Genomic DNA, 26,889 nt, shown 5'->3' on the forward strand with positions numbered 1-26,889 from the left:
AATTCTTGCAATCGATGCAAAGGTCTCGTTGAAATCAACTCCAAGTTGTTGAGAATAACCTTTAGTAACCAATCTGGCCTTGTACTTTTGAATGGAACCATCCTCATTGTACTTCGTTTTTTAAACCCACTTGAGACCAATAATGTCTTTGCCTTCAAGAGGATCCACAAGCTTCCATGTGCTGTTCTTTTCAATCACGTTCAGCTCTTCTTCCACGGCCTTTTTTTCTATTTTTTATCCTTCACTACATCTTCAAAATTTTGTGGCTCACAAGAGAAAAGAGCAAATTCTGAATTTTCATGAGAAAAATAGCTTCTAAAATCACCATACCTCTCCGGATGTCTTCTAATTCTTTCAAATCTTCTTAGGATAGGTGAATAGGATGAAGTTCCTTCATTTTTTGAATTTTCAAATTTTGAACTAAGGTTCTCGGGTGCAATTTCAGCTTCTGAAATTGCTAGATTTTGAGATTTAGTAACTGATTTAGGTCTTGTTGCTTCAACTGGTACAAAATTTGAAATATTTGTTGAGTTCTGGCCGCTGGAAGTCCACTGCCATACTCCCCTTTCGTTAAAGATGACATCTCTTGCCACTGTCAGCTTGTGATTAATAGGATTTAGCAGCCGGTAGCCCTTTAATTCATCACTGTACCCAATAAACAGAAGCTTTTCTCTCTTCTGATCAAACTTGTCCTTATTAGGAGCTTTGTTGAGTGAATAGGTTAGGCAACCAAACACTTTTAGATGACTAACATCTGGTTTTATCCCATTTCAAGCCTCATAGGGAGTTCTATTCTTCACAATTTTTGTTGGTGACCTGTTTAAGATATAAATAGTGGTATGTACAACTTCAGCCCAAAGAGAATTAGGAAGTCCTTTACCTTTTAACATGCTTTGAGCCATTTCAACAATGGTCTGGTTCTTTATTTCAGCAACTCCATTTTGCTGAGGGCTTCTACTCACTGTTAATTGCCTTTGAATGCCTTCCTTCTTGCAATAATTCATGAATGAGTGATATATGAATTCACTTCCACGATTAGTTCTTAAGGTCTTCATTTTCAGCCCACTTTTCCTTTCAACGAGGGCTTTGAACTCCAGAAATATTGAGAAGGCATCTGATTTTTGCTGAATAAAATACAACCATATCATTCTAGTAAAATCATCAACAAAAAGGATGAAATATCTTTTTGTTTACAAGAGATGGTGTTCTTGTGGGACCAAATATTTTCGCATAAACAAGCTCCAAAGGAGCTTAGGCCCTCTAAGAAGTTTTGGGGAAAGGAAGGTGGTGCATCTTCCAGTTAATACAGCCTTCATAAACTCCTTCAATTTGATTTATTTGGGGAAGACCACGAACCATATCCTTTTGTTTGAGAAGCTGCAGTCCCTTATGATTTAAATGCTCATATCTGAGATGTCATAGTTGAAATTCATTTGAAATTTCACTTTTCAAAGCCACTGAACTTGTAGTTTATGGAGAGTGGAAAAACCTTGTTTTGAGTCATCTCAACTTTAGCCATCAGTGAGTTCTTCTTCTTGTCTATGATTCTACATTCATTTCCTTCAAAATGGATTTGATATCCTTTTTGAATTAACTTCCCCACACTTAAGAGATTATGAGTAAGACTTGGGACATAAAGAACATCGTGGATGAATTTTTGCTCACCTGATATGGACTGCACTTCTATTACATATTTTCTTTCAACTTTTACAAATTTCCCATCACCAAGAATAACGAAATTTGAAGCATTTTCATCAATTCTAACAAATAACTCACAGTTACCTATCATATAACTATTGTAGCCACTGTCAAGGTACCAAACCTTGTTGTTGTTGCTTTCAGCATTGAGAAAAATGAGAAACGCTTGCTCTTCATCGTTTTCCTTGTTGAAATTTGCTTTTGAACTTTCATTCTTCTTGTGACAATGATCCCGATCTAAATGGTTTGGAATGTGGCACCTTTTACACCTTAAATAGCATTCGACAGAGGTGTGATTTTACTTCTTGCATATGATGCAATTCTGTCCTTGATTGCTGAACCTTTGAAGCTCAAAATTCCTACCTTTGCCATGACCTCTTCCACGACCAAGAAACTAATTATTTTGGCCTCTTTGAGGCTGGTCTTGTTGCTGAAAATTTCCCTTCCTCTCTTGACTTTTCCGGTTCAAATTGAGCTTTAATTGAAAAACTTGCTCCAAGGGCTAGCTTGAAGATCTTTTAATTCTTTCCTTGTGTGATTCTAAAGAACCATAGAGGTCAAACATGGTCATAATTGAGAGGTCTTTTGATTCTTCAATTCCTGCAGCTGCATGATCAAATTTTGGTGGTAAACTTCTGATAATTTTTTTCGACGATATTTTTTTCTTTTATCCGATCACCATAAGCTTTGATTTGGTTGACTATTTCAGCAACCTTGGAGAAAAAAATCTTTCAATTGAAAAGTAAGGTGTATTCCCAAGAGGGGGGTGAATTAGGAGTACAAATTTCTTTAGAAACTTCTTTTATTATTCCTTTCTCAACCCTTTTTGGATTCAGCAATTACACAATCACAAATACAACGGATAATTAATTCAAGATTGAATCTTTATGAATGAGAATACTAATTTGAATACTTTGCAAGTTCCTTAGCACATCCAACAACTCAATCTAATTAATCAATATAAGTTCTCACAATATGAAACCATACAACAATTTTAGCAATGCTTCCAATATTCAAATTTAGATTTGAGCTTAAGTATATAACTAATGAATAACCTTTATAAACAAGGAAGGCTTAATTTCTTCAATATGAAACACAATAGAAAATTAAACCAAGTTTCCAAAACTCAAATATTGATGTTAAATATGTAACATGAAATATGCAACCAATTAATTTGTTAATGAGCTTTGGAATTGATCAATTAATGCACTTTTTTTAATCAAGGTTTCCGCAAACAATTAATCAATGTACTCCCTCTAAGGTTTTCGCAAAAGATCAATCAACGTACTCCCTTTAATTAAAGTTTCCGCAATCTCAATTACAAATTAATTTCCAACACTTAAATAAACATCCACGCAATTTATATATGCAGAAAATTAAAGAGTAGGGAAAATAGCGAGACGTGAGTTTTATGAGGTTTGGTTATATACTCGCCTATGTCCTTGCCTTAGGAAAACACGCCCAAGGACTCCACTATACCACTCCTTTACAGGTAGGAGCAACCTTACACACTCTTTTAATAGGCAGGAGCAACCTTACAATCTCTCCTTCAATACGCTAGAGTTCGCCACTCCAAACGATACCCCATGCTTGGTCCAACAACAATTCAAAGACCTAAACCGTATGCAAAAAAACAAAAGCGACTTTGGTGTACAAAGAAACTCTCAATAAGAGCTGATTAGTACAACAATTAAGCACTACAATATACTTCAATTCAAAATAATAATTGAAATAATTTGAAACCTTAGAAGTATATCACCGTGAGTTTTCTTTTTTTGATTGAAAGAATTCAGAATATGCTCAGAATTTGTGAGAGTTTCACAGCAAAACTCAGTAGAGAACTTCAAAGAATTTGAGAACAAGAGAGCTTTGAGAGTAAGAGAGCTTGTTTGTTGTGTATTGCTTGGTGTATTGAATTCTTAGCCTTGGGAGGTATTTATAGATGTTTAAACAAAAGTATTTCGTGTTCCTCAGGTGACTTGGAGTGTTTCCCAAATTTTCATAACGTTTAGAATTCAAAAACTCAAATTTGGAAACTTCCCGTTATATTTAAAATTTGAAATCTCAAAGAGTCAATCGACTGGGAATAAAGAGTCAGTCGGCTGGATTCATTAAAACACTGAAAATTTCAAATTCAGCAAGGAGTCAGTTGACTGGGAACAATGAGTCGGTCGCCTAGGTCCTCTCGGGTTCTCTCAAAATCAGTCTATTTATTTGTCAGTTGCCTGGACAGACAAAAAACTTGATTTTTCATTTGGTTTCCAATTTCTTTTTGCTCTTTTGCTTTCCCCAAAATAATTTAATACTTTTGAAAAATATTTTCCGGGGTTTTTCAAAACATTGTCTCTAAGTCAATGAGTTTCCTAATGAGCTTCAAATTTAATCAAATTATCATTTGAATGAAGTACTTACATAGAGACTCTTTTAAGATTTAATTATATTCCAAGCCTAGAGTCTTCATGCTTGTCATTTGTTAAGTCCATCTTGCCTCTGAGCTTCAATTCTTTATGCTTCCATCAATTCTCTAAGCTTTCATCAAGGTGTCTTTGGAATATGTTCTTTGAGCTTCCATTTCTTTTTCATGCATTCTTGCAATGAGTTTTGTGATAAATTTGAACTTGAGCTTAAAAACCTGATTCCTGAAGTATCATCACTTTCAACAAAACATGTTAAATTACCTTTTATTTGTTATCATTAAAACAAAATTAGTAAGTCTTTTTAGACCAACAGATGCTTTCAGAATCTTTCATTGCTAAGCAATCAAAGTTCTTCCAAAGAGATTGTAGTCGGATTGAGACTACTTTATTGTTTCCTTGAAATTCCTTCCACAGTGTTTCCCATGCGTCTTTAGCCTTTTAAATGCCAAAGATGCATGGATAGATGGTCTTGCTGATCCCTTGATGAAGATAATTCAAAGTAAGAGCATTATTTTTTATTTTTTCTTTGTTCTAGGTAGATATTCGAGATGAGGTTGTTGTGCTTGTGTTTGTAGAGGATGAATCATCATTTGCTGAAGTTGAATCATCACACCCTTCTTCAATAATCTTCCATAAGTCTCGTGCAATGAAGAAAATTTTCATTTGATCAGCCCAATACCCATAATTTTCTCCTTCAAAGATGGAGACTTGGTTTTGAGAATAATTGAACGTAGTTCCAGCAGAGGAAGAGGTGCTGGACGACATAGCTCTGATACCTAATTTTGCTCTAATTTCTTTTGTAGAAAGAAAATGACATTATTTTCAGTTCCATTTGAATCCTGCTTAATATTTTAAAATATTATGTTTAACAAGATGTGTATACCTTTTCCCAATCATATAAAATATACTCTAAAGCCTGGGATATTTTGGGTCTTTAATAACCATGCTAAATTTGTCATCCCATTCAAAATTCATGTTTTTGTGCTTTACAGTCGAACTTGGAAGCTTGTGCTTTGTTAGTTTAATATTTTTATATAATTAAATTCCCAGTAGTAAGTTTTAGTTTCCTATTAGGATCAAATGCCCCAAATAGATCTTTCTTTCTTAGCTTCATTGCCTTCTGAACACTCGCATTCCGTGTAACGACCTGCTATATAACTAGGTTTTTTTTTATATACTATGACACTTAACATGCTCTGATACCATACTGGATTAAACTGAATCATCAACCTAAGTAGCGAAAAGCAGAAATCAAATAAACATATCCATATATAATTATATACAATACCAGAGTGCTAGAAGGTATCCTCAAAATATACATATATATATATATATATATATATATATATATATATATATATATATATGTTTTCCCAAAACACACTCAACTGACTAGGGTTATACAAAAATATTCCCACAATACTCACTTCACTGTCAGGGTAATAATGAAGCCCCTCTATCTGTGAGTTTGGTCTGCTTGCCTACCTGGATCACCTGAAAAATGATTTAACACTGGGATGAGTCAACACTCAGTAAGATGAAATATGCTATTACTAGTGTGTGGCAAATGAGTTATAATACTATGAAAATTTGTTTCTGTATAAACACTGAAATTAGAATAGCTTCCCAAGAGGGGGGTGAATTGGGAATTTAAAAACTTTCTTTTTAATTCCTTTTAAGAATACTTAACTTCTTTTATTGTTTATCTAATTCTTTTACTTGTTTGTTTAATTTGTTAAATAATAACTTGGTTTCTTTTATAGAATCAACAACACAAGCACTTAAACAACTAAATCACCAATCAACCTTTTAATTAACCACACTATCCAAACTAACCAAACACAATTTGAAGGCAAACAACCAAACCAAAATTAAGATATACAGTAGTAAGAAATTAGGATGGTTGTTTGTTTATGTATGCCTTATAAATATGAATCAAGCCTTGTAGTTGAATGATATGCTTGTTAAAATAAATTTGCTTCTTTTATATGATTTACAACCACACATCCACACTCTTTCCAAAATTCAGAATTCAAATAAACTCTTAGTTAATTTTCTTTAGGTGTTTTAACCAAGTAACGTACTCCTGTATGGTTTCCGCAAAGTATGGTTTAACCAACGTACTCCCTTTCGGTTTCCGTAACCCAAATCAAAATTAAACTTTAAGTTTGTTTGATTTCCAAATAAACGTAGTGTATATGATTTCAAATTTAAACCATCCACGCAATATAAATATGCTGAAAATAAAGAGTAAGGAAAAGAGAGAGTGAGACACAGGATTTTACGAGGTTCGGCTTCAACACAGCCTACGTCCTCGCCTTTGGCAAAACCACCAAAGGATTCACTAAACCTGTTCCTTTACCGGGTGGAACAATACCCTTATACACTCTTTCAGAAGGCTAGAGCAGCACCTCTCTAAGCGATAATCCCTCGCCTAGCCAACGATCCAGCAAACCTGGAATCGTCACAATCTACAAGAATATAATATAAATTCTGCGTACAAAAAATACTCCCAAAATTTAGAGCAGGTTGTACAAATTGAAATGTAAATTGTACTTCAAAAAACCAAAGCAAAATAGAATATATGAAGCTCTAAAGTTTTTAGAAGTCACCAATGGTTCGTTTAAAAGAGAAATGGAATTGCAACCCGGAACCAAACTTTGATATTTTCAATCTACCAGAATTGTAGAATTCCTCTCCAGCAAAAGATGTGAGCAAAGAAGAACTTCAGAAGAATTTCAGCACAAGATGAATTTCAAATTTTGTCTGATTTCTTTCTTTTCTTGTGTTTTCAAGTATCTGTTTTTTCATTACCCAAAGAGGTATTTATAGGCAACTTAAAAGATCAACTTCCACACCAAATTAGGTAAACTTTGAAAAAACATTTAATTTGTTGACTAAATTTTGAAAGATCAACATTCACATCAAATTAGGTAAACTTTGAAAAAACATTAAAATTGTTGACTAAATTTTGAAATTCAAAATTTTGAAAGATGTTGTCCATATCAAATTAGGTAAACTTTGAAAAAACATTAAATTATTGATTAAATTTTGAAATTCAAAATTTTGAAAGATGTTATCCTTATCAAATTAGGTAAACTTTAAAAAAAATATTAAATTGTTAATTAAATTTTGAAATTCAAAATTTTAACAAGAAGCTTCCCTTTGAGATCTAAAATTTGCTCCACGTGGCAGTCATCTGCCATGACATGGCAGTCATCTGTCATAATTAAAATTTAAACCCAGAATACTTTTATTAAACCCTTTAACTTGCCAGTCATCTGTCCATAGATAGACAGTCATCTGTCAGGTGCACTGCTTATCAGAAACTCACTTTTTATTTTGAATACTTTCCTTCCGTTAAGGCCTTTGTTACTTTAATTTCAAAAACATGTTTTAAGCTCTTTAAAACAAAGTGTTTCTTAGTTTCTTTTGATTTTATAAGAGCTTCACATATCTAAATGACATTTGGTTTTGAAATACTTACAACAGTTCTTCTAATTATGGTCTTCTTAAATCCTTCAGCCTCCTTCAACCTTTTGAGGTTTACTTTTGACTTTGGGTTTGCTTGCCCTTAAGCTTTTTCATTTGTTATTCCTTGCCTTCAATATTCTGAGGTGCTTTCACTAGATTAACATTGAGCTTCAACTTATCAACCTTGAGAGTTCTTTTACCTAAAACACATCACTTAACATCATATGTTAAAGCATCCTTCATTTTGTTATCATCAAAATAGGATTGAAAACTCCAATTAAGTCAACAAACACATATAACTGAATCTGAAAATACTGTACAAATAATAGAAACCACTACTTTTTCCATGTTGCTTAACATATCAGTATATTAGGTTACTATTTAAAATACTTCTAATGTGCATAAGTATATTCCCTGTTTCTGTAAATCTGTATATACATAATAGTAATTGAAAACTTTCCCTATGGATAACTGTGTGTCATGATTTAACCCCTTATGACAGGGTTGTGCTGCCCGTAGGCGGGATCTACACTGGTTGGCCGATTAAGGTAAATCACTATACTCCCTTGATCTAATCTGCCCACCTCAACCCATATCTGATGGGGAGCCTATCCACGTCAAGGGCCTAAGTGATCGACCTACTACCACGTATTATCTAAATAGGTGGTTGCACTCATAACATAAAAATCTGTAGCAACAGTACTGTGCTCTGTAACTGTATGGTCCAACAGGGTTTGATACTATATAATATATCTCTATATACCACTATCTGATTTACCATGATTATGAAATAATTGTAATAATCATGATACTGAATAAACTGTAACTGTAATCCGTACGTCATGGCACTGAGAACTGTATAATCATAACACTGAAAACTGCATAATCATAGTACTGAAATTCATATAATCATGGTACTGAAATTCGTATAATCATTTTACTAAAATTCATATAATCATGGTACTGAAATTCGTAAAACATATCTCCGTACTATTTTCATATTCTCAAGTCACACTGAAATTTTTAACCATATTATATATATATATATATATATATATATATATATATATAAATGATAAACTGTATAACTTCCATCGTGAATAATCATCTATTAAATACATGTAATTTATACTGAATATAATGCAATTGTCTAGCATAGCATATTTCCCTTACCTGACTATTGGAAAGCCCCTACGGTATACTAATCTAACACCCGCAGGGCCTCCTACACAACATTTGTCAGAACAAAATATCAGTATTTCTTTGCCTACATCATTTCCTATAATTGTCAGAAGGTCAAAAATTGACTAAAAGGTCTTACCCTAAATTTAGGATGAAATCCAACTCGATCCCACCGACGATCCACCCCAGCAAACTTAAAGAGAACTTCGTCAGGAACGTCGTGGTGGCTTCAAATCGCCGATCCGGCAAATGATGGGGCTGAAATCGAAGAGAGAAGTGGGAGGGGCCGTTGGAGAGAGAGAGAGAGAGAGAGAGAGAGAGAGAGAGGAGAGAGTAATTTGCGCTGAAATAGGATAAAAATTCATGTTTTCACTATTTATAGGGTCAGATTTGTCGACGAGACACGTCACCTTGTCGATGAGTCCTTCAGTAAATTCGCAACAAACCTTACCCTTCGTCGACAGAATTTAGAGTAGCCCAAATCCTTCTCTCGATATTTTCTCGTCGACGAGACGGGACCTCATCGATAAGGTCCTAAAGACCTTCGTCGATGAAGCCTGGAAATTCCTTGAAATTATTATCTCCAAAATGTAATGTCGTCAGCCTACAGCCTTCTTCTGTTTCTGTTTCCATTTCTCTCCCTCATTATTATTTAAATACTATTATTCTTCGGGTCACTATATTCCGAATTCCAATTGATATCTTCAATAGCTCTTTAGATTAAGGATTAATTGGTTTCTGAAAGCATTTTGGGCCATGGATACATATTTGTAATGGTGCAATGTTTTATAGAGCCCCATATGTTTTGCTACAGTGATGCTTGCTACAATTGGAGCTTCTATAGACTAACAAGTTTAGCCAGACCGAATCATAGGTCGGGCATATACAAAAACCAGCATCACAACTTTTAACTGTGGGTTCTCTTCGCAAATTTACATGTCTTATGTACACTTCATGGGCTAGCCAAGAGGTAATGTGACAAATTAACTAAGTAATATACTAATATGTACCCTCGTCTTTTGCTGTCAAGATATGTACACTCCACGCCTCACGAGCTAACTAGAAATAACTATTAAGACTTCTACTTCTGGTTGAGGACAAGTGATTGTACTAGGAAAGGCTCAGATGACATCGAGAACCACAAGAAGACATACGATAGATGTTCCCATAAGACGTTCCACGAAACTATGGAATTCAGGTAAATCTTCCACATCAAAAGAATGTGCTTTGCGACCAAAAAAGATGAGGAGCACATTTGCACGTAAAGTATATAAAAGTTCCTTCATAACCTCCCTCTGTCCCTTGTGTGTGTATGAGAGAGAGAGAGGGAGGGAGAGTCAAGTTTGAGATAGATTGTTCAATAAAATTACTATCTGATCATAGGCATTGTTTTCTTCATAGATTGGATCAAAGGCCTTGCTTTTTTATGCCAAAAGCTAAAGGGAGTTGAAACTTGAATCCAATTTTCTCCTAGCCTTGGCCATAATTTGTCTTTGAGAAATCCCAAAAGCAAAAAAAGATGCAAGATTTATCTCACAAACTCAAGTTATTACACAACTAACCATTGGCACCCAAGCAAAAGGCAGTGGAATCGACAACAAAGAGAGAAAACAGAAGCCCATCATTGCACTCATGATAAAAATGACTTTGAATGAGTAAGCCTTAAGGTGCAGATTTCGGGGACAAAATGAATCTTTCTCATAAATAAAATTTCAAAAAAATGCAATAGTGCAAAGGTACCCTAATAAAGAAAGAACGCATGACCAAATAAACACAGCATGCTCTTCAACTTCAACATGTCGCTCTCCTCCAAGACCGTCCATGTGATTTTATTCCATTGATCAACCTCTTAACTCTACATCATGAAATAAGCATCATCAGTAAATACCCAAATGGCCATGGGCCATGAGAGATGAACACAAACACAGGTACAAAATTTTGTCGAGCCATTTGTCAAGATGAATGGATTTTCTTATTTGCTTAAGTATTTTGAATGGTTAACCACAAGCCATTTACCAAAAAAATTAGGCATAGTTACTTTATCTAATTAATAGGCACGTGTCATGTTTTCTATTGGAATTTGGAAATTCCTCACATCAATCTATATAGCAATATATATGAATCAACAATCCTATAGATAAACCAATATTATTGAAAATATAAGTGCAAAAACACACTATAAATCATATAAAACTTTCACTTTTAAAGAAAAGCTTAAACCCCAAAAGCTCTTTTTTTTCATTATAAGATGATTATATGTCATTTTGAACTCATAACCAAGAAACAATTAATTCTCCGCTTTATCAAGCCTTGATCTTCTTTTGCTATAATTTTATCTACTGTAAAATCACCATTGGTTCTGGTGGCACCCCATGCCATTCAAAACAAAAATTTTCTCTTGTGAGGAGTATCGGTGAGAGAATCCTTAGGAGAGGATTCAACCAAAATTTTCCCCTCATTTGGATATTAAAAAGAATAAGGAAAGGGAAGGAGCATTTCAATTTTTCGGCACCATAAATTGTATTCCTTAACTATTAACACTACGATCTGTGAAGTGAGTTGGCTTTATTCATTTATTACCCACCTACCTTTTCTTGTTGGCTTGCAAAGCACAAAAACCTTGTTTGTCATTTCCTTTGATAATGGTGGAGATTGGTTTGTTTTTACTCATTGACATTGATTGTCTTGTCCGCTACTTGATAATGGAGGCTTCACATGCACAAAGCTTCTTCCATGCAGATATATATTCATTGACATTGATTACCTTGTCTGCTACTTGATAATGGAGGCCTCACGCGCACAAAGCTTCTTCCACGCAGATATATATATATATATATATATATATATATATATATATTTATGCATGGGATGATGGAGTGTATGGGACGCACACACACTGCAGCAGGTGCATGGGTGTGTGGCAGTGTATAGGACGCACACACATGCAGCAGGAAAGGATGGGCTGCAATGTTGTGCGTGGGTCTATCGCAGTGAAGGTCACTCTGCGATCTCTCAATAAAAGGCATCCTGAAGAAGAAGAAAATGGACTTCTGGCTTTGCTCCGTTGTAAATTTTTCTCTGTGTTATAACAGGGTGTAAAAGGGATTTGGGTATTTTTGAGTAAGTGAGTGATAAATGCTCCTATAATTTTTCAATTCCATAGTGAATCATTCTCGCTTCTTTCCTCTTGTGGACATAGGCAATTTGTCGAACCACGTTAAATGTGTGTGTCACTTTCTTGTCTTTATTTTTCTCGCATAATTATATTTCTCCATATCAGCATTTTATTTCAACACCATCAAACAGATTCTTTCATATAAATCATCCAAATTCTGCAGTTAAATAATTTTATTTAATCTATTTTAAAAATAAAAAAATCAATCGATATATAAAAATTTCTCAAAATGCTCACAAATTTTGAAGCAATGTATACGATATCATTAAAACATTTCTAGAATGAACCTTGATTAAAAAGCACTTAGATCCCCATCAATATAGCAATGTATTGAATTATTTGTGAAGATAATAAAGAAAGGTTTAATGTTGAAGCAATGCACATTATAATCAGAATTGGGATGAGCCATGGTCAATAAGGCATAGAATTTAATACCCCAACTAATTGAACAAAGTATTCATCCAGAGAATGCAATTTTATATTCTTAGAAAAATTGAATCTATTTATTGAGCTACTGTTGTTTTTTGTCCTACATTGGTAGAATAGTTTCACATTGGTATAAAAAGTTGTTTTAAATTTTTTGTATTATTTGTCCCACATTGGTGAGAAGTGTTTTTTGGACTTGACGTTAAAGCTATATAAAGAGCTCAACTCTCCATTAGAAAAACACACCTCAAAGTTGTACTTTGTTAAGAAGTAGTGGATTGATCGTTAGCGCCTAAGGACGTAGGTAATTTTGTAACGAACCTCGTTAAATTCTTGTCTTATTTTTTTTACAGTCTTTTATTATTAGTTTATGCATTTGCTTTAGTTCTTTATATTTTCAATAGCATTAGTATTGGTGTTTGGCACACGTGGGGTGCCCGACACAACAATTGGTATCAGAGTTAGGTTGAATAGTGTCAATATGGAGGTGTTCCTTTGTTCGGATCCTTGATTCCATGTTTGATACCTAAAAAAGACATTGTCTAAGCGAGTGCTTAGAGACCATTGCGGCTCAGTCGCTCCTTGGAGGTCGGTTTGGTAAAATTGGAATTTCATAGGATAAAACAGAGTAGACACAATTGGTACGTACTATTTATCCTAGGCCTTTTACTTTGTTGGTTGCTATTGAATATATCGAAGATGGCAGAAACTAGTGCAGCAATAGAAGAAACTCTGTCCACAAGAACTCTAACCCCTTCGACTTCGACATCAAAGAGGATAGCTAATGCTCGGTTTGAGGTGGAGACATTTGATGGTACCAATAATTTTGGTATGTGGCAATGTGAGGTGATGGACATCCTGTATCAACAAGAATAAGATATTGCTTTGGATTATAAACCAGTGGATATGGGTGATAGAGATTGGGAAAAGATCAATCATTGGGAATGTGGTACGATTCGTCCATGTCTCGCTAAAAATCATAAATATTGTGTTATGAGGGAGACATCTGCAAAGAAATTGTGGAAGACATTGGAAGATACATTTATGACCGAGAGTTTGGAAAATCGACTCTATTTGAAAAAGAAATTGTTTCACTTCCAATATCAACCAGGTATTTCGATTAATGACCGCATAAACGCTTTCAATAAAATTTTGGCCGATTTGTTAAATTTGGATGAAAAGGTTAAAGATGAGGATAAAGCATATTGTTGTTGAACTCTCTCTCTGATGATTATGAACATCTGACCACCACTTTATTGTATGAGAAAGATAAAGTTAATTTTGATATTGTTTGTACTGCATTGATTAGTACTGAATGCAGAAAGAAGGATCGGATGGTTCATAAGGAAACAACAAAAACACTAACAATAAAGGGACATTCTTAGAGTAGTAAGCCTGGAAGGAGGAGTAAATCTCATGGGAGACCTGCTAAAGATGAATGTGCATTTTGTCATGAGAGATGGCATTGGAAGAAAGATTGCCTTAAATTACAGCAAAAGAATAAAGGCAAAACACATTCTAATGTCAATATTGCCAATGATGATGGAAGTGAGTCAGATTTTTTTCTTATTGGAACATCTTCGTCACATTATTTTGGTGAGTGGATTTTGGATTCTGGTTGTTCCTATCACACGTGTCCTGATAGGAAATTATTTTCTAATTTTGAAGACTTAGATGGTGGGGTTGTTTTTATGGGAAATGATAATACATGTAAAACAACTGGAATAGGATCAATACAATTGAAATATCAAGATGAAATTATTAAAACATTGACTGATGTTAGGTATGTTCCAAGCCTAAAGAAAAAATATGATTTCATTAGGTACCTTGGAATTTAAAGGGTTCACTATCACTTTGAAATATGGAACCTTAAAGATAAAATCAGGTGCACTGGTGGTAATAAAAGGAATAAGGAAAAATAACTTGTATTATTTATAAGGCAGTACAATTATTGGCTCAGCAACTGTTGTTTTTGAGAAAGATACAGGTTCAGATACGATCAGGTTATGGCATATGCGATTGAAACATGCAGGAGAAAAATCTTTACAACAATTAGCTAAGTGAGGTTTGTTAAAGGGTGCAAAGGTGTGCAAACTTGAATTTTGTGAGCATTGCATTCTGGAAAAATAGACTAGAGTGAAATTTGGCACTGCAATCCACCAAATTAAAGGTATTTTAGATTACATACATACAGATTATGGGGGCCCACAAAAACGGCTTCATAGGGTGGTATGCATTATTTTGTCGCTTTTGTTAATGATTTTTTCAGAAGAGTTTGGGTGTATTCTATGAAGAATAAAAATGAAGTGTGTGATATTTTCCTTAAGTGGAAAAAAATAGTTGAAACTCAAACAAGCATAAAAATTAAACGGCTCAGATTAGATAATTGTGTGAATACACGAGTAACCCATTTATGAAAGTATGTCAGGATGAAGGTATTGCTCGACACTTCACAATTAGAGGTACACCACAGCAGAATGGGGTGGTAGAGCACATGAATCAGACTTTGCTGGAGAAAGTTTGATGTATATTGTCTAATACTGGGTTAGACAAAAGGTTTTGGGCTGAGGCTGTTAGATATGTGTATTATCTCAGCAACTGTCTACCATCATTTGCAATAGGGAAAAAAACACCCTATGAGGTATGGTCTGAAAAGCCTGCTGGTGATTATGATTCTTTACATGTATTTGATATTATAACTTATTATCATGTTAAAGAATCTAAGTTGGATCTAAGAGTCAAGGAAGCAATATTCTTGGGGATAAGTTTAGGAATCAAAGGATACTGTCTTTGGTGTCTTGAGACAAAAAAAATGATTTTAAGTAGGGAAGTGACTTTTGATGAACTTGTGATGATGAAGAAAATAATACGCAAGGAGTCACAAGTTGAAGAGAAGACCAGTGATACTCAACAACAGGTGGAGGTTGAGACAATTTTGGAAAACCTAGTGATAAATGAGACTACACAAGGTAACTCTCCAGTTACGATGGGGAATAGTGTACAAAAAGAGGAGATTTCAATTCGAAAATCTTCACAACAATAAGAATCAATTATTTCTCTGAGACCAAGACGAGAAATTCAAAAACTTGCTCGGTATACTGATATGGTGGCCTATGCACTTCCAGATGTGGATGATAATGTTCCTTACACTTTCAAAGAAGCAATGAGGAAATCTGAATCAAACAAGTGGAAAAGAGCGATGGATGAAGAAATGCAGTCTCTTCATTAGAATCAAACTTGGGAGCTAGCCCTCCCAAGGGTAAAAAAATAATTGGTTGCAAATGAGTTTATGTAAAGAAAGAAGGATTTCCAGATGCAAATAATGTTTGCTTCAAAGTTAGATTGGTAGTTAAGGGCTACGCACAGAAGGAAATCATTGATTGTAATGAGGAATTTTCTCCAGTTGTTAAACATTATTCCATTCTAATTTTGTTGACTTTGGTAGCACAATTTGATCTTGAACTGGTTCAGCTCAATGTAAAAATTGCATTTTTACATGGTGATTTGGAAGAGGAAATCTATATGACTGAGGCAGATGGATTTTAGGTCACTGGAAAAGAAAATTGGGTATGTAAACTGGGTAAATCGTTGTATGGTTTAAAATGGCCTCTAAGACAGTGGTACAAATGATTTCTTCAGTTTATGATGGGTCAGAAGTACATCAAAAACAAACATGAGCATTGTGTTTATTTTTGCAGACTACAAAATGGATCTTTTATATATTTACTCTTGTATGTTGATGATATGTTGATAGCTTCAGAGAATAAGGAAGAAATCAACAAGTTGAAAAGTCAGTTAAATCAAGAGTTTGAGATGAAAGATCTTGGTGAAGCAAAGAAAATACTTGGCATGGAGATTCGCAAAGACAAAATGAGAGGAAGAGTTAGTTTGTCTCAGAAACAGTATTTGAAGAAGGTAATACAGAGTTTTGGCATGTTTAAGCAGTCAAAACCAATAAGCACTCATCTTACTCCTCATTTCAAACTTAGTGCAGTTTTATCTCCTAAATTAGACAAGGAATGTAAGTATATGTCACAAGTTCCTTATGCAAGTGTTGTTGGTAGTCTGATATATGCAATGGTTTGTACAAGACCTGATATTTCACAAGCTGTTAGTATGGTGAGCAGGTATATGCATGATCCGGGAAAAGGACATTGGCAAGCTGTGAAATGGATTTTGAGATATATTATGAATACAATTGATGTTGGTATAGTATTTGAGAAAAATAATACTATTGAACAATGGGTTGTTGGATATGTGGATTCTGATTTTGCAGGTGATTTGGATAAACATTGATCAACTACTGGATAAGTTTTTATATTTGCTAATGATCCATTGAGTTGGAGTTATACCTTACAGTTTATCATTTCCTTGTCTACAACAGAAGCAGAGTACATGGCAGCTTCAAAGGCTGTTAAGGAAGCTATTTGGTTGTAGGGTTTACTTGAAAATTTGGGAGTTGTTCATAAGCACATTGTTGTGTTCTGTGATAGCCAAAGTGCTATTCATTTGCCAAAAAACCAAATCTACCATACACAAATGAAGCACATCGAATTTCGATTTCATTTTATGCAGGATATTATTGATGAAGGTAAAATACTTCTTCAGAAGATTGCTACAGCTGAAAATCCCACAGATATATTGACCAAGATTGTGACAACAATCAAGTTCAAACATTATTTAGACTTGATCAATATCCTGCAAGTTTGAATATTTTTGGAAGGCGTCAATGATGTGGAACTTCAGAAAATGTAAGTGACTGAAAAATTTGTTGAATTTATCGTCAAGGTGGAGATTTGTTGTTTTTTGTCTCACATTGGTAGAATAGTTCCACATTAATATAAAAAGTTATTTTGAATTTTTTGTATTATTTGTCCCACATTGGTGAGAAGTGTTTTTTAGACTTAAGGTTGAAGCTATATAAAGAGCTCAACTCTCCATTTGTAAAACACACCTCAAAATTGTACTTTGTCAAGAAATAGTGGATTGATCGTCGGCGCCCGAGGACATAGGTAATTCTGTACCGAATCTCGTTAAATTCTTGACTTATTTTTTTCTTTTTTACTGTATTTCATTATTAGGTTCTGCATTTGTTTTAGTTCTTTATATTTTCAATAACATTAGTATTGGTGTTTGGCACAAGTGGCATGCCCGACACAACAATTACTCTCTAAAAAGTTCATAGAAATGATTAGAACGAACCCGTAGTACTATAACATGGGGGAATAAAATCTAAAAAACCCGAGGAGGCTGCTTTTTTTGGTGTAAAGTGTAAAACCCTGCTAGAGCAAAGCTTAATGCATAGCCATTTAAGAAATGCAGAAAAATCCTATACCTTCTTGGGTTCCTGATTGGAAATACGCATTTGCTTAAGAAATCTTAAGATTTATATTTTTAAACAAGTATCATGGGGGAAAAAACGTAATCAAAAAAGAGAAAGGAAAGGAGTAATTGCAGAAACCTCAAGAATGAGATTTTAAAACCAGCATCATGGAAAGAATGTTATCTAAAGAGAAAAAGCAAAGAAGAAATCATGAAAGCAGACAAACACCTGACTAATTTTCTCTTCCCTGCTCAGTGCCGCCACCAACTAGATTTCAAAAAGTGAGAATGCGGGAATGAGAATGTTGGGGTTTGTCCCACATCGGTTGTGGAAGGGGCTTGGTGGTCAGTTATTAAATGTGAGGGAAAACCTCACCCCATGAGCTAACTTTTGGGGTTGAGAAGGCCCAAGATCATCCAACACTGGTATCAGAGCCCATGGTTTCTACCTAGGATGTTGGGCATGTGGTTCTGTCAATTTGGTGAGCCCAATTCATATGGAGTTTGGAGCCCGATGTGTGAGGGGGGGATTGTTGGCGTTTGTCCCACATCGGTTGTGGAAGGGGCTTGGTTGTCAGTTATTAAGTATGAAGGAAAGTCTCACCCCATGAGCTAGCTTTTGGGATTGAGAAGGCCCAAGACCACCCAATAGAGAATGCTATAATGAATATAAATATATATAGCCTTTGCACTTTGGTTTTAACAGACTCGTAATTTGATTTTAAGATTGCAAAAATTATTACATTTGCTTTAGATTTGATATTCTTTGCATTTATGCCCCTTAAGATCAAAACTTCTCCTCTAATTCAGTATAGTATTAAATTCTAAAAAATGAGTATGGGAAGACCAACAATCTGGTGGTAAGACTTTAGGATTGATCATGGTCTTATGAGATCCTGTATCAATGAATGCAACAGCAGGAATGGGTTTACCATGTTTTTCAGGAAGGAGCTGGATCTGGACATGTGGACTAATATGAGAATCTTGAGAGAAGAGGATAAGCTGGACTGGTTGAACTTGAAGGGATTCGTCCGAGTGATCATCAATGTCTGAATCAGAATCTTCTGAATCTATGAGGACGAGAATATTGTCTTCAGTCATCTCTTCTTGTTCTGAGAGAACGGATTCTGCATCTGCATCAATTTCTTCATTTTGTAACTGTTGGACAAGCTTTGCAGATTTTGTCCTGTTCATCGGGCATTGTTTTGCATAGTGTCTTTTCTTCTTGCAAATGAAACAGCGAGGAGATTTATCATGTCCTCTTCGGTTCTTTTTCTTGAAGAATCTAAATCTTTTCTTCTTTCTGTGATCTTTCTTGGAAAGTTTGTTAGAACCGTAGTCTTTGAAATGCTTCTTCTTTTTGGGACTACAGATACAATTCTTTTCTTTACATTTGATCTGTAAGTAGGGTTTTTTGCATTACTTCGTGAACTTATGATTCTGCTTGATCATCTTTGAGAACAATTGATGAGTGTCACATAACTTCTCAAGAGCAGTGAGTGCCAGTTGATGAATTTCTTCTAAGAAGATATCTTTGAGAGGCCCAGAGAGAGAAGCAATCTTTCTCTGTAAGTCTGGCTGGATATCTTCTGGTAATGAATTAATGTAAAATATAAATATAAATACTTAAATATAATTGAAATAATAATTTCATATAAAGGATACTACAACCTTTTTAATATTGTAATACATAAAAGAGAGGTAAAAGCTTTTTTTAAAACCTCAAATAAAATTAGTGTTCTTATCAACATTAGCAAGCATTAGTTACAAAATAAAAAATAAAAAAAAAATGCCAAATCTTAATCCATTTTTGGAATAAGTACAGTGAAAATTGATCATGTGAATTGACAAAAAATGATTTTTATAAGCAACTCTACCTAGCGGAACTTAAAGCTTAAGTTACGGCTGTAATTGTATAGTGAACGTTGATATTTTATATAATAAATTTACTTTGAAATGTTATCAGAGTTCTTAAATCAACTCAAGGGTGATTAATAGGTTGTGCCACAATAATGAGTAAAAACAAAAACAAGAAGGAGAAGAAGAAGAAAACGAGCCATACCCGACATGTTTATCAACTCATCACAACTTTTGAGCTGTTTGATTTTCTCTTCGCAAATTTACATGCTATAAATGTACCCTTACATTTTCCGCTCTGTTCACGGGCTAACCAAAACACCCAAGGCGTGATACAGATGTAAGTCTAAAGCATTGACATGTGATTCATACAAAGATGAGATACTGTAGAGACGGCAATTGAGACTTCTATCGTTCTCCTTGATAACTCGTAACTGCAGCAGGAAAGGCGCAGAATGAGACAGAAGACGACGTGAATGAATAAGATAGCTGTTCCCACAAGAATTTCCATGTCTCTACGGAGATCAGATGAATTTTCCACATCATAAGAATGCACTATGTGAGCGAAATAGATGACGAGCACACTTTCACTAAAAATATGAACAAGTTCCATTATAACCTCACCCCGTCCCCTGTATGCTCATTGACAAAAAAATAAAAAGTGTCAAGTTTGAGACAGGGTGCTCAATGAAATTACTAGAGGAAGTTGAATCCCATTTTCTCCCGGCTCCTCCGGCCATAAAAAAGGCCGCAGAAAATATTCAACTTACCAATCATAATGAAAGATTCAAATCACAAAAATAAAAAGTTGTCAAGTTTGTGATGTCTTTGAGGTATCACAAAAGCAGAAAAAGGATGCAAAATTTATCTGACAGATTCAAGTTATTACTCAACTTACTGATCATAATGAAGTAAGAGCCATTTGAACCTATGGAAAATACTGTAAAGACAGGCGATCACTGCACTTCTGAGAGAGGCGATTTCAGTTGAGGGAGCCAGAAGGTGCAGACGCAGTTCTTGGGGATAGAATGCATATACAGAAATGCCAAGACACAGGAAAGCAACAATATTTGACCAATAAGGCATGTGATTTTGTCCCATTGATCCGCCTTATAATTCTACATCAAATATGATGAAAGGAGGGTTAAAAATAAAGTACTAAAATAGTCAAATGCCAATGAAGATGAATGGCATTTCAATACCATTGTCTCCCTTGATAAATGGCTTTTCAAAGCCATTTACCAAAGCAGGATTACCTACTTGATCTATACCACAATGTGTATGAATCCACAATCCGATAAACACACAGTGTAAATCATCATTTTTTTTTCCATTTTTAAAGAAAAGCTAAAACCTTGAAAGCTCACTTTTTCACTAGAATGCATGAAGCATCGATCTTCTCCTATAATTTTCTGTCCATTGTAAAATCACCATGGACTCTAGCAGCCCCATGCATTCAAAATGGCCAGTAATAAATTAATGGGCATTTTCTCTTGTGAGGAGAATTGCAGAGAAAATGTGTACGAGAAGATTCCACCAATTTGTTCTTCCATTTGGATATCGAAAAGAATACAGAAAGGAAAGGAGAAATGAAGAAAATTGCTTCAAATTGGATGCCATTCTCAAGCATTTTAATTTTTTAGACCATAAACTGTTCTCCTAAAATATAAGACTTCAATTAAACAGCTACTTTCAAATTCATAATTTAAAATATACATCTAAATAATTTTATTTAGGTCTATCATTACAATTAAACAAATTAATGGAAGTATAAAAATTTCTCAAATTGCCCAAAAATCTTTAAGACAACACAAATTCTGCAACAATACCTCATATCATTAAAAAAATTTCTTGAGGATCATTTAGATCCCCATCAATAAAAATGGCGAAGCAATGCACTGAATTATTTATGAAAACAATAAATAAAGATCTAGTATTGTAGCATTACACTTTACAATAAAAATTCAGAAGAGCTATGGCCAAGGAGGCATAGAATTTAATACCTAAACAAACTGAACAAAGTGTTCATCTAGAGAGTGCAATTTATATTCTTAGACAAATTGGATATGGTTAGGTAGAACATTTATTAGTCTTCAAATTATATCAAAAGCAAAAACTATGAAACTTTTCCAAGAAAAATAAACAATATTTTAGTCTGGAGAAAAGAAAAAAAAAAAACACACAGGCCAAACCAATTTTTTAAATTTTATTTGGCCTCTATAAAGGCTATAGACTTAAACTAGGTTCTAAAAGAACCCTAAAACCCTAACCAAATTACCTTAAATTATGTGATAAAGATATAAAACAACACTAAAATTAGTTAAGCTCAAAAGTATGAATAGAAATTACCATAACGAACCCCAGAGCCTTAAAGAACATGAAAACAAAAAACTAAACATATCAGTAGTCTTTTTTATTGTGTAAACACTCCTACAACCCTGGAGCAAAGCTTAGCGAATAACCCACTAAGAAATGACAGAGAAATCCCAAACCTCCTTGGATTCTTGTTCGGAAATGCATTTTGGACCTTTTAGAACAAGGAAAAGAAAATTTAAACATAATAGTAGCCTTTTAGTTGTATAAACCCTCCTAAAACCCTGGATCAAAGCTTGGTGAAAAACCCATAAAAGATATGACAGAGAAATCCCATAGCTAAGAGTGTTCTTGATTGGCAAAAACCTTTTGGCTTAAGAAACCTCATGATTGAGATTTTTAAACGAGCAACATGGAAAAAATGTAATTTAAAGAGATTGAGAAAGGAAAGGAGAAATCACAGAAACCTCAAGAATGAGATTTTTAAACAAGCAACGTGGAAAGAAATGTAATCCAAAGAGAGAAAGTAAAGGAGAAATCAAAGGAACAAAGGTATTAAGCATTGATTCATACACACTCAGTTTCGACGCCGCCGACGGATCTTCTATTCCCCGCTGGTTGCTGAGGAGCGAGCCGAGTCAGATTTCAAAAAGCGCCAACGCGGGAATGATGTAAATAGCCTTCGCGCTTCGGTTTTAATTCTCTCTCTTATTAAAGCATAGAATTTATAAATAAACCCCTAATAATTCATAAAATATAAATAAACCCCTTGAACATATGTATGTATAAATGAACTTAGTTAAACTAAACACAATTCTATTACTAATTAAACTAAACACAATTCTACTACCAATATCCTTATCCAAACTTAATTGCCCTTTTTTTTTTTTTCCTAACTATTCATATTAGTGTGCATCCAGTCTCACATTGTCTCTGTGAGTAATTCCAAAACCAGTATAAAATATTCTTAACTCTCTCTCCTTAACACCTAAATTTTGAGAATGAATTCTCTAACATGGTATCAGAGCTGGACCTTGGGCTGTTTGGCTTCTTAGTGAGTTGGACTTCTCCTGACCTCATTTTCCCCTATGAGCTCGAGGGAGAATATTAGTGTGCGTCTAGTCCTACATTATCTCTGTGAGCAATTCTAAAGTCAGTATAAGATCTCTTAACTCTCTCTTCTTGACACCTAGGTTTTGAGGATGAGTTCTCTAACAACTCACAACAATTTATGCAAACTTGTTGTACATATATAAGTACATTGTTATTGGTCTTCATGGCTTGATATTTACATGAGTGAGCTCTATCTTGATCTAAAAGCTTAAGCTACTAGGTCTTGAGTTCAATCATTTATATAAACCACTCATTTTTTTCTTAATTTTTTTATATAGGAGAACTCTTACAAGTGAAATTTCCAACTATTTTACAGGGAGTTCTCTCTCGGCTTCTAAAGAAAAATTTCATGGAGAATAAGATAGGGGCTTACTATCAACCTCGTGGGGCGCCTTTGGTATCTCACCTTCTCTATGCGGATGACATTCTTATTTTTGCCAATGATAAGAGAAGTTCCATTTGAATGTTTATTAAGACTCTGAAAAAATATGAGGATTGGTCTGGTCAATTGATAAATAAAGAAAAGTCAAGTATTTTTTTCTGTCAAAGAGAATTGATTATGCTTGGAAGAGATCTTTGTTAAAGACGACTGGCTTTGCGGAAGGAGGTTTCCCTGCTACATACATGGGCGTTCCTTTGGTATTGGGTCGTTTTAGGGCCCATATTTTAGAGCCCCTAGTTGATAAATTGAGGAAAAAAATAGCAGGTTGGAAATTTAAACTTTTATCTCAAGGGGGTCGCCTAATTTTAATTAAGTATGTATTGTCATCAATGGTGGTTCATCAACTGGCAATATTGGATATTCCAAATACTGTCTTTACAAAGATAAATTCTATGTTATCAAATTTTTTTTGGAGTGGAGTAAATGACAAAAGGAAGAGAAATTGGTGTTCCTAGTCTAATATATGTAAGCCTGTTGGTGAGGGTGGTTTGGGCATTAGGGATTTGAAGGAGGTAAAAAAATCATTGCTTATGAAGTCTGTGTGGAGATTGTTAACTATGGATAATCTGTGAACTCAATTCTTTAAAGCCAAGTATTTGTATAAGAAACACCACTTGAGAGAAATGAAACTAGATAAAGGAACCAGGTTTTGGAGATCGATTGTTCGTGTGATTCCTGAAGTTTTAGAGCATGTCCGTGTTCAAATTAAAGAAGGGTCGGCTTCTTTCTGGTTTGATCGATGGTTAGCCTCTGGTCCTCTTTGTGCTAAGGTTCAGGAAATCAGTAACCATAAGCTTCGAACATTAGATTGTTGGGATAGAGATGGGTAGAATGTTGATTTATTAGTGGATTTGTTAGGTGAAGATCAGGCTGAGGAGGTAATGAACTCTGATATTTCTTGCAAGGAGAGTCCAGATACAGTAATTTGGGAACCTTCAACAGGTGGGAAACTCACCACGGCAAGTGCTTGGGAAATTATAAGGAAACGTAAAGAGGAATTCTCAGTTGTAAAATAGATCTGACATCCTATGTTGCCCAAAAGGGTGTCAATTTGTATGTGGAAGTCTTGGTTTGCTTGTCTTCCGGTTGATACTTGTATTAAAGAAGTAGGTGTTCAGATGGCCTCTCGATGTGATTGTTGTTCAAATGTCAAGATTGAATCTCTAGACCATGTGTTTTGCACTAGATCTTTCGCATAGCAGGTATGGAAACAAGAAGCAGCGGCGTTGGGTGTTAGTTTTATGGCAATGAGCACTTGGAAAGGTAGAGTTAATGTCTAGTTTAGTTGTGCAAGACAGGCCTCGCAGTTAGGCATTTTGGTAGGTCTCATACCTAGTTTCATCATTTGGAGACTCTGGACTCATCGATGTAGAGTCAGGATGGAATCAATTCATGATTCGGTGAGAATTGTATGGCTTGATATTAAATATTGGCTGAGATCCATTTAAGACAAGTTAAATAAATGTGCACCTGCTTCTTGTATGGATATTGCAGTCCTTCGTGCTTTGGATATTCAAGTGAAAAATGTGGGGGTTCGTCTTCCTCGTATAGTCGGATGGTGTAAACCTGGGATAGGTTGGGTTAAGTTGAATGTGGATGGGAGATGTAGAGATAACCCAGGTAATTGTGGTGGTGGAGGCATAATAAGATATGAAAAAGATTTAGTTAAAGCAGCTTTTTCCTCATTATTAGGTTATGGAACAAATAACATGACTGAATTGAAGGCGATTATTTTAGGGATTAATTTATGTAAAGAACTCGGATTTGATCAAGTAGAGATTGCATGTGACTCTACTTTGTTGGTTCAGTGGTTAAATTCTGGGAAGTGCTCGATTTGGAAAGTAGTGGATCTATGGGAAGAGCTTATGTTAGCATTGAGAGGCATACAGTTTAAAGTGGATCATGATTACAGGGAGGCGAATAAAAGTGCAGATTTCTTTACCAAACAGGGTGAATCTAGTATTTTTCGATCATATAGTTGTCAGGATGATCTTCCATAGCAAATCAAGGGAATGATTCGATTGGATTTGTTGGGATTTCCTTCTTTGCGCTCGTAATGTTTTGTGTTTATCTTTCAGAGTTTTGTTTGTTTTCCATTTTATAGTTGTTTAGTTTTTTAGTTTTTGATTGGTTGCTAGTCATTGGTTTATTGGTTTTGATTATGTTGGTTAAGTTAGTTTAGGGTCTTGGAGTTTGTTTTTGATGTCCAAAGTCTCAAGATTGGAATCACGGTGTTCCTCCGCTATAAGTGAGAGATTTTCTAATAAAGTTAGGAGGTGTCACCCTCACCCTCTTTTTTTTTTTTCTCTTTTTTTAAAAAAAAATGAAATTTCCAACATGTTTCCCCTCATGTAAGTTTCTATAACTCTCTCTTAAATGGGAATCATCTTATAATTTAATCTTTTTGATCAAGTTGATGCCCACTTATATATATCAAGCCTGCATGAGAACTCTTCGTTGCTAACAAATGGTATTCAGAGCTAGTGGTTCATAACTCCAAGTGAAAAAAAAATCGTAAATCAAGATGTAAAAGGAAATTCTTTTGACGTGCTAATAATTAGATAACTAAGTGTTTGACAACGGCCAATAATGATAATTTGTCAAGTAGATTAATTGATTCAAATGAAGTCAACACATGGAAAGTAGGATAAGTTTGATGGTATGTGAAATGCAATTTGAGACGTATCAAAGAAGTGGTAAAATCCATTTAAGCAATTGTTGGAGGGTTGAATCGACTACAAAGGTAGATGATTCTCACTCATCTAAGAGTTATGAAAACTCGTAAGTGAAGAAGAGTTTATTGAAAATTCCACTTGTGAGAATTGTTCCGCACCAAAAAATAAAGTATGAGTGACTTTATATACATGTTGGATCCAAAACTTGGTGCTTACAAAATATATTAAACAATGCTAAAATAAAAAAATCGAGATTTCATTTGAATCAAGAATTTTATTTGAAGAAAGAAAAAGGAGGAAATCCATTTTCCATTGTATTTTTTCTTTGTATCAATTGCTATTAGAAATTAAAATTTATTTTAATATAAATTAAAATTAAAAAAAATCAAATATTAATGATTTATTTACTACAGATTTTATTTTTTATTTTTGATTTTTATTGATAATCAAACATTAAAAAAGAATTTTTTTTAATATTTTTCTCCTTTTCTTATCATGCTCATAGTTCAAATGAGGCTTAAAAGAAAATTGGTGTATAGTTAAAATATCTCAAGACAAAAACAATTGTTAAAAACCTTATGAAAGAGTAATTTACCATTAATATTGCGTGTTTAGTGGAACCATAATTATCATAGATTCCCAACATAGTAACATGGCACATTTTAGAAAACCACAAGCTTAGAAAATATATCAAGCTTTTATTTATATTTTAGGTTTAGTATTGCAAAAATTGAAATTGGAAAATAAAAATTGTTTTCCACAAATCTTAAATTTTTTTTTAAAAAAAATTGTCTA

The 26,889-nt window shown here is 34.3% G+C and overlaps 1 protein-coding gene across 1 annotated transcript; it reads right to left on the reverse strand.

Annotated features, from left to right (window-relative positions):
* Positions 1-19,764: 19,764 nt before the first annotated feature.
* Positions 19,765-22,538, reverse strand: LOC131161456 (uncharacterized). Its single transcript, XM_058117226.1, has 3 exons — positions 22,438-22,538; positions 20,450-20,669; positions 19,765-20,183 (listed from the first exon to the last, which is right to left on the reverse strand). The coding sequence occupies exons 2-3, from the start codon at positions 20,650-20,652 to the stop codon at positions 19,898-19,900; spliced, it is 489 nt and encodes a 162-aa protein (XP_057973209.1). The 5' UTR covers positions 20,653-20,669; positions 22,438-22,538; the 3' UTR covers positions 19,765-19,897.
* Positions 22,539-26,889: the final 4,351 nt, after the last annotated feature.

The sequence above is a fragment of the Malania oleifera genome, chromosome 8, assembly GCF_029873635.1.
Source record: "Malania oleifera isolate guangnan ecotype guangnan chromosome 8, ASM2987363v1, whole genome shotgun sequence".
NCBI classification, from domain to species: Eukaryota; Viridiplantae; Streptophyta; class Magnoliopsida; order Santalales; family Ximeniaceae; genus Malania; species Malania oleifera.

Excerpts from the sequence above, each read along its gene's own strand:
- LOC131161456 (XM_058117226.1), bottom strand. The coding sequence starts at position 20,652 with ATGGGACAAAATCACATGCCTTATTGGTCAAATATTGTTGCTTTCCTG. Across the intron at positions 20,184-20,449 it reads CTCTTACTTCATTATGATCA|GGGACGGGGTGAGGTTATAA; the intron begins GTAAGTTGAGTA and ends ATGAGCATACAG.